The following is a 9,063-nucleotide window of genomic DNA, read 5'->3' as shown; positions in this document are numbered from 1 at the left end:
GAATGACGCGTTAGTCACAAAGGCCCTTAATTAGAATTAATTAAAAAACTTTTTCCACAAAATAAGTTTTCAAAAGAAAAGTAAAGAACTCCATTAAACAAAAAAAATGAGCAAAAATAAAATAATCTACCAAGCGTGAAGCTACTAAAAATCAGCATCAACAAATAAATCAAACCCAAAACGAACAGAAACTACAATAATTAACCGAGTCAAACTCAAAACGAGCAGAAATTAACATAATTTGGGCGCAAAACCCCTGTATCTTCCCAAGGCCAGAACAAAATTTGCACATAACTGAAAAAAATATAAATGTTTTTACTTTTATAACTTTAATAAATCAAATAATGTTAACATTTTGATTACTAAATATCAGTAGGTCTATTTTTATATTAAACTAACAATGTGCATTCATTTGTATTTTTTCAGTAAAGTGCAAATTTTGTTCTGGCCTTGGGAAGGCATAGGGATTTTGCGCTCAACTTATGTTAATTTCTGCTCGTTTTGAGTTTGACTCGGTTATTTATTGTAATTTCTGTTCGTTTTGGGTTTCATTTATTTATCGATGCTGATTTGTGGTAGTTTCAGGCTTGGTAGATTATTTGATTTTATTTTTGCTCATTTTTTGTTTAATGGAGTTCTTTACTTTTCTTTGAAGAACTTATTTTGTGGAGAAGGTTTTAAAATTAATTTACTTAAATACTTGGATATAGTGATTTACTTGGCAACTTCGATTTACGGTGCAAGGGCTGTAAGTTGCTTATTATTACTTTGATACCTTGTTTACTTTGATGCTGTTTTGACTTTGTTTTTTTTTTTTACTTTGACATTGTTACTTTGATACTAGTTTTGATAATTTGATAAACATTTGATGTTGAAAAAAAAAAGATTGATTTTGAAAGAAAAACGAGCAAAAATGGGGTTTTTATAGGCCAAATGAAAATACTGAAAAAACACAACAAAGCGAATATTTTTAGAGGACAAACGCCTCTCTTCTTCAGCGCGAAACGAAATAATGTATCCATGGAAGGTGCCGAAGAAAAAACAACAAAAAACAAACGCGGAAAGTCAATGTGAAAAGAACCAAAAAACCAAGGAAAAAACCAAAAACTTAAAAGATGAATAAAATTAAATAAAAGCCAAAAATTAAAAGTTGTTCGCTAGTATCCGTCGATGGCAGTTCATAATTTTTTGGATTTTGTGCAAATCGTGGATATTGGCAAATAACTCTCTTTTATGGTTGTTAGGTATTTGGTTTTAATTCTTTTATTTTTTGGCTTTTATTGAATTTTATTCATCTTTTAAATTTTTGGTTTTTCGGTTCTTTTCACATTGACTTTCCGCGTTTTTTTTTTTTTGTTTTTCTTCGGCACTTTCCTTGGATACATTATTTCGTTTCGTGCTGAAGAAAAGAGGCGTTTGTCCTCTCAAAATATTCGCTTTGTTGTGTTTTTTCAGTACTTTCATTCGGCCTTTAAAAACCCCATTTTTGCTCGTTTGTCTTTCTTTATGTGATGTCAGGCCAATGTGGTTTAAGAAATTATCATTGATTTTGAAATAATGAATTTTTGAAAACTTTAAACTTTTTCCAATCAAAAACGAAAAAAATAGTTGTAGCAAAAGTTGTAGTAGCAATAGTAGCAATAGCGGCAGTATGCACATAGTACCTTTGGTTCTCTTCAACTTCCCCCTCAATACAAGCTGAAAGTTTCAACTTAATACCATAAACCGTTCCTACGCACTGTGATTAGATGGGATTAACCATACCAATCATATTTTACTTAATATACAAAATCATAGTTTATTAGCTTAAAATCGCGCGGAAACAAATTATCTAACGTAAAAGCCAGGGTTTCCGTGTTTACGCAATCATGGTTCTGAGTAGAAACATAGTTTTTTTTAAACTTAAAAATTTTGAATTAAGAATAACCCTGCCATTTTTGTTTAGGGCCTTAGTCTGCATCAGGTGTAAGCATTTTAAATGCTCGAATTTATTGCAACATTATTCATGAGCAAACACATAATAATTCATAATTCATAAGCAAACACAATACAACAAAAGTATAATTCATAAGCAAACACAATACATACATCAAACACATAGATTATGAGCTCTTCAGAAAACAAATTTCGTTTTCAAAAGTATATGTGTAATCTTTCCACGACTTCATCTCAGTGCTGGTTACAAAACTATTTAGAATCAGCTAGTATGCGTAAAAATCAGGTGAAGAACATAAAATTGACATTAGTAAAACCTTGGTAGTGTTGAGTAGACTAAAGGGCAGTGTTTTTGTGCAATTATTTCATGTATTTGTCCTTTTTTTCTTACTACAGGAATGGTTGATGTTAAGTGATTGTTAAAATGTATTCCATATGCATTTTTCATTACGTCTGGTCTGAAGTCTTCCAATTTTTTAAATGGTTTGACAAATAACCCATCTCTCCACTCTTTCCACTTGATTGGTAAAAATGTCTCTCTTCTTAAAAAGGTTAAGTTGCAATTTTTTCCCGCATCTTCAAAATTCCCTTTTTGTAGAGACAGTTTGCAATATTTGTTCGTAATATCACGAATGGTAAGGAAGCCTAGACCATCCCATGATTTGTTATCGTACTTCTTATGAGCAAGGGCCTTGTATATTTTATCGATTAGAAAGTGGTCACGTTCGAATTTCATGATACCGTTTACCAAGTTGTCAAGAAGAAAAGAACCAAGTTCTGATGCGTTTCTAAGAAGTACGGTATCTATATCTAAATAAAGACCGCCACAATGTTTCAATAAAAAAACTCTCATCATGTCAGATATATGCTCCGCGAGGTCGATTGCCTGACCTTTAACATCTAAATAAAGTTTTTCGAAGCTAGTATTTTTAAACAGCTCACCAGGTTCCACTTTCACCAGGTTAAGGTTTTTTAAATTTTGTATCCATGGATTATGTCGAGCTATTGCTTCTTTTTTCATTCCTGTCATGTATAGAATGACTGGTAATGGATTTTGCAACCGGGCAGCAGCTTCAACACTGCAGGCATATCTGTCATTTAGATACTCTATACCGCTACTTTCAATGAAGAAGGTAGTGTTGAAATTGTGATAGCGTCGAATCTCAAAAAGTAGTTCTGTTCCATCGTCACTTCCTACTGTACTAAGAATATGTTCCAAAACATCGTAATCCACGATTTGCTGTTGTATAATGACGCAGATTCCACATATGCACGCTAGCGCGATGAAATAGTTCGTTTTTTGGCATACCATCTGAAAATATAGCAAAAGGTGGTTAATATGAATGTTGCCAGATAAGTAATGTGGAGGTTTCATGATGAAGGATGAAGGATACATAGGGCCTTCACATATGGGGGGAGTCCCCCCCCCCAAAGTTTTTGGTCACTCGGTAAAAAAAATAAGTCGGTAAAATCGTGGCATTTTGCGCCCCCATTTTTCTGACGCCGTTAAAAATCTTTGTTCAGTTCAATAAAGACCATGAACATAATGACATATCATCTACAGAAATTTCAAGCTTGGTCGGTAAACGCAGCAGTTTTACCGACTCCTGCCTTGATTTTATAGATGGTTCCACAGCTTTCCATTTGGCTAAATAAACAGCATTAAAATACTAAGATGATAAGTACCAAAATCTAAATCTTGCTTGGTAAATGCAGTGGTTGGTTTTACCGACTCGTGCAGTGATTTTACATATTGTATTTGAAACTGACATTATGCTAATTGTTGACAAAAACAGTCTGTAAAATGACCAGCCAGTCAGTAAAATCTCTTGCCCCCCCCCCACAAAAAAAATTGGCTAGTAACGACACTGGTAATACATCATAAAGTATAAAATAATCTGGGAGAGCATAAAGCTCTTTTAGATTGAAAATAAACTGCACACTAAGAATTAACAAACAACAAAAGCACGAAGAACAATAGGGAAATCTTTTTGCAAGACAGTGGAGATAATTTGAATAAATATTTCGGCCCTATGTCCAAGGGTTGTCCTCAACAATACAAAAATATATAAAAGAAAAAAGACTCACAACAACATGCGACCAATAAAACCAACAAATTAAAAAATTTTCAAAGCAGTCCTAGCATACTGTACTGTACCAACCTATAGGGGGGGGGGTCGCCCCTCTGCTAGTGTTTTATTTCAATTGACAGAAAATCTGAGTTAGTAAAATACAGGGGAAAAGTGCCACTATTTCAAGGGGGAGCAGCATTTGTAAGCAATAAGCTTACTATTCTAATTAAAAGATGGGTGGCTTTGAAAATGAACCAGTTTTAAAAGAGGTAACGTTTAGGCCAGGTAAATTAATGAGCACAGTGTTTCTACGTCTTTTTAACAAAATAGTTTATGAAGTCACTGATGGCGTCTTAGGGAGGAAAATCAGAAACTCAGCTAGGAATACCAGTAAAAATGCTTTATCAAACAGTTCGTGGTAACGAACTGAAAGTGAGGAGCAACACGGCTCAATAATAACTGAAACTTTTAAAAACGGAATTTTTAAATCTATATATATATATATATATATATATATATATATATATATATATATATATATATATATATATATATATATATATATATATATACATACATATATATATATATATATATATATATATATATATATATATATATATATATATATATATATATATATATATATATATATATATATATATATATATATATATATATATATATATATATATATATATATATATATATATATATATATAGATATATATATATATATATATATATATATATATATATATATATATATATATATACAGGCATACATATATCAAAAGTCGGCTGATTATGCTGATTCCAAATATATAATATTAATTTAGTTTAGTTTTTCCCATCAAAGGTTACGAGCCTGAGAAAATTCTACCTATGTTCGAAAATGGGGAAAACACCCCCTAAAGATCAATGAATCTTAATGAAAATCACATCATCAGATTCCGCGTGTAAGAGAACCTTACTATAGAGGTTCCAAGCTCCTATCTGCAGAAATGTGGAATTTTGTTTTTTTTTGCCAAAAGAAAGATCATGGATGCTTGTTTATTTGTTGTATTGCTTTTGTTGTTTTTTCTTTCCCAGGGGTGATTGTCTAGTGCCCTTTATAAGTGATCAAAAAATTTGAGGGCAACCAGCCCCCCCCCTCCCAAGCCGTTCTTTCCAAAAGTTGTCTGATCAAAATTTTGAGATAGCCATTTAGTTCAGTATAATACAAAGGCAAAATTAATATGTCTTTAAAGGTAACACCCCACTCCCCCAAAACCACCATAGGAAGGGCCACAAGTTGTGGAATTTGCCCCTTGTTTACATATAGTATTTGAAATAGGGGAGTTTACCCATGCTTTTCAGGGGGGGATTTTCTGGGGATAAATTTTATACGGGGAGAATTTCCCACTGGGATGGAGGATTCCAAGGGTTAAACTTTCCTGGGGAAATTTTACGGGGGTGAATTTGCCACAATTCGTAGACGAAATTCTTTTTATTTGTCTTACCTTCTCGTTAGCGACCCCATTTTACAGGTGGAGATGCTTTGAGGAACTGTCTGGAGGAAATTCTCGGCGTAGTTGGAAATATCTAGGGGATTTTTACGTAGTCAAGGGGGGTTTACCAAGGAACAAATCTCCATAGGGGAATTATCACCAGGCAAAGTTATCCATGGGAAAATTTTCTACGGAAGAACCTTTCCACTGGGGGAAGAGAATCTGGGAAATATTTTCCAGATAGGGGGGGGGGAATCCCTTTGACCTTAATAAGGATCAGAAATTAAATAAGAATAAGTCTTTCCTCCAATGAAAGTACGCTAAGGAGTATTTTTCTGGCGGAATCATAAGCAAGAAAGTTTCTGGGGGAATTCACAGCGAAGATCAAATTTTCAGGGGGGGAATTTCCCGGTGGAAGAAGTTTACGTAGGACAAACGCTCTATGGAAATTTTTTCGGGCGGATGTTCCACGGAGGGGCGGATTTCCTGGGTTTATTTGAAAAACTATCAGAAATTAAATAGAAAACAAGTTTTTTCTACTGAAAGTAAGGAGCAACATTAACCTTAAAGCGAAAAGAAATTAATCCGTGTATGAGGGGGCTGCCCCATTCTCAATACCCTGCTCTTCACGCTAAAATTTGACCTTTTGTCTCAATTCTTTAAGAACGAATCCTGGAACACAAGGGCCGTGTAATTAGAATCAGAACTGTTTAAAAAGTTCTTAAGAAACCTTAGCGTGAAGAGAAGAGTATTGAGAAGGGGACAGCCCCCCTCATTTACGGACTAATTTCTGTTTGTTTTAAGTTTTAATGTTGTTCTTTACATTCAGTAGAAAAATATGTTTTTTATTTAATGTTTATTAGAGAATGAGAGGGGCTTGTACAAGAATTATTTGAGCGATAGATCGTATGAAAACAAGAGGAATGCAAAAAAAGTGGGGAAAGATTTATATTAAGGAGGTGTAAAGTGAAGGCCATGAATAAAATCTAGAAGATGACGAAATCTAGAAATCTAGAAGAGAAGAGAAGAAATCTAGAAGAAATCTAGTGAAGAAATCTAGAAGAGAAGAAATCTAGAATCTAGACGGCATAATAATAAAATATTAGACTGAAAGAAAATAGTCAAACTAGATTGGTCCAGCTTAGAGATAGGAACGGGGTCACAATATATGATAAGGAAAAAGTTAAAGAGAGACGGGCAGAATACTTTGACATTGGGCCAAACCGTAATAGATTTACAGGAGAAGATACAGAAAATGATAAAAATGTTTGTGATACGTCAGAAGGAAGACAGATATGATGTGAAGGACAGTATCTTTTGTGAGTAAGAGTTAGTGACAGCACCAAAAGGACTAATAAAGTAATAAGGTCACGGGTGCTGATAGTGTGATGAATGAATGGCTTAAACACGGTGGCTGTGAAGTTAAAGATAAGTTACTGAGAATTATGAATATGATTTTTGAAAAAGGGAAGTACCTAGCGATTTTAGGAAAACTCTAATTAAACTCCTCTATAAGAAAGGTGATAAGAGTAAGTGTCTTAATTATAGAGACATTAGCCTGGTTTCTGTAAGAAGTACTTTAAATAATATGATGATACTTTTTAAACTTAGAGATGATTTAAGTAATGGGGCCACCATTGGTTCAAGCACGCCCATAGGGAAATTAACACAGGGAAATAAACATACGTTTGTTGGTTATGTTTGATGTTTGTTATGTTTGATGATTATGTTGTTTGATGGTTGTTTTTTATGTTTTGTTGGATTCTTGATGGTTTTGTTTGTTGTTTATGATGTTTAATGTTTGTTGGTTATGTTGTTTCTTGGTCATGTTTGTTTGATGTTTGCTGGATGTTGGTTATGTTGTTTGATGGTTTTGTTGGTTATGTTTGAGGGTTTTGTGGTTATTAGTGCTGTATTTTTTTGTTTGTTGGTTATGATTGTTAGTTATGTTTGATGGTTATGATTAATGTTTGTTGGCTTTTTTTGTTGGTTATGTTTGATGTTTATTATGTTTGATGGTAATGCTGTTTGATGGTTGTTTGTTATGTTTGTTGGTTATGTTAGATGGCTATGTTTGTTGGATGTTGTTTGTTGGTTATGATGGTTATGTTTGTTGTTTGTAGTTTGTTATGTTTTTGACATGTTTGTTGGCTATGTTATGCTTGATGGTTTGTTGGTTATGTTTGATGTTTGTTGGATGTTGGTTATGTTTGTTGGTTGTGTTTGATGGTATTGTTTATTGATGATGTTTGTTGGTTTTTGGTTATGATTGTTGATCATGGTGGTTATGTTTGTTGGTTATTGTTGTTGGTTATGTTTTGTTGGATGTGATTGTTGTTTCTTGGTTATGTTTGTTTGATATTTGATGGTTATGCGTTTTTTCGTGTCGATATTTTTGTACTAAGAATTAACTTCTAAGATTGGTATCGCGCATCAATTTCCTTTGTATTCTAGAAGTAACTATTTCTCTTAAGAATATTTTCAAGGTTTTAAAAACCTATACATAGTTTCCGTATCTATCATAACCTTTCGTGACATTATACCGTATAATCTGACTTCGAAACAAAGAAGTTTCTATTATTAATTTTCGATGCGCTACCAGTACAGCTTTGCATATTCATCGTCCCGATCATTCAATTCTGACTTCTGGGTCCAAATTTACCCTCCCAGCTTCACAAAATGCAATAATACGAGGGGCATTCCAAAAATACTTGAAATTTTTTTCAATGCGGTGATGGCAACCATTTTCTATAACTGTAAAGAAGTTGTACTTGTGGACTTTTTAGAAGGTTGAAGGGATCTCTGGATGTCACTAAAAATATTCTAAGATGATGGACGCCTCACCTGGAGAAGTGATTTGACATTGAAGGAGATTATGTTGAAAAACCCATTAATGAATGTGGCAAATCCATTGTATGTTGAAAGATCCCTTGCAATAGAATAAACACTAAACAGTTACAAAATTTTGCTTTTTTTTAAAGCCCTTGTACTCTCAGAAATATGAACGATATTTACATAGAACTAGCTGAGTACTCCTGTAAAACGTCAAATTTACAACAAAAAGTTTATTATCCATACTTTACAAAACAATACACGCTTAGGCACTGAGAACAGGAATTTTAGCATGGAACTAGTTGAGTATTCCGACATTGGAACTGACATGGGTTTGGGCTTATCTATCTATCTATCTATCATTGGTTTGGGCTTAATGTTTTAAATACGTTTAATGTCATGCCGAGCAGGCAAGAAAATATACGCTCTTTAATATCAAAAATAAACTTAGCACTAAGAAATAATTTCTAAGATTTTTATCCCGCATCGATTTCCTTGGCGTTCTAGAAGTAACTGTTTTTCTAAAAAAATATTTTCAAGGTTTTCAAAACCTTAAATTACCCTAAATCACACTTGCCAGCGATAGGATGATTCTTTATGTGATAGTGAAGATAGTGTGCTGGCTGATCATGTGAGTCCCAAACTAAGCGCCAGGGCTTGTTGCACCATTCCTTGTTAACTGATGATTTGAATGACTAAATAATGGCAGAAGAGACTGTTTCCTGGTCTAACAA

The 9,063-nt window shown here is 33.4% G+C and overlaps 1 protein-coding gene across 1 annotated transcript; it reads right to left on the bottom strand.

Moving 5' to 3' along the window:
- Positions 1–1,965: 1,965 nt before the first annotated feature.
- On the bottom strand, positions 1,966–8,480 carry LOC148946569 (lactosylceramide 4-alpha-galactosyltransferase-like). Its single transcript, XM_089097461.1, has 2 exons — positions 8,342–8,480; positions 1,966–3,247 (listed from the first exon to the last, which is right to left on the bottom strand). Exon 2 carries the CDS (start codon positions 3,245–3,247, stop codon positions 2,243–2,245), a length of 1,005 nt encoding a protein of 334 aa, XP_088953587.1. The 5' UTR covers positions 8,342–8,480; the 3' UTR covers positions 1,966–2,242.
- Between the last annotated feature and the right edge of the window lie 583 nt (positions 8,481–9,063).

This window comes from Artemia sp. Qi Xiang Cuo, chromosome 11 (assembly GCF_049724085.1).
Source record: "Artemia sp. Qi Xiang Cuo chromosome 11, ASM4972408v1, whole genome shotgun sequence".
Taxonomy (NCBI): Eukaryota; Metazoa; Arthropoda; class Branchiopoda; order Anostraca; family Artemiidae; genus Artemia; species Artemia sp. Qi Xiang Cuo.
Note: the sequence above shows the minus strand (reverse complement) of the source record. Positions and strands in the feature narration are given on the sequence as shown.

What these genes read in the sequence shown, in the direction of transcription:
- LOC148946569 (XM_089097461.1), bottom strand. Translation starts at nt 3,247, where the DNA reads ATGGTATGCCAAAAAACGAACTATTTCATCGCGCTAGCGTGCATATGT.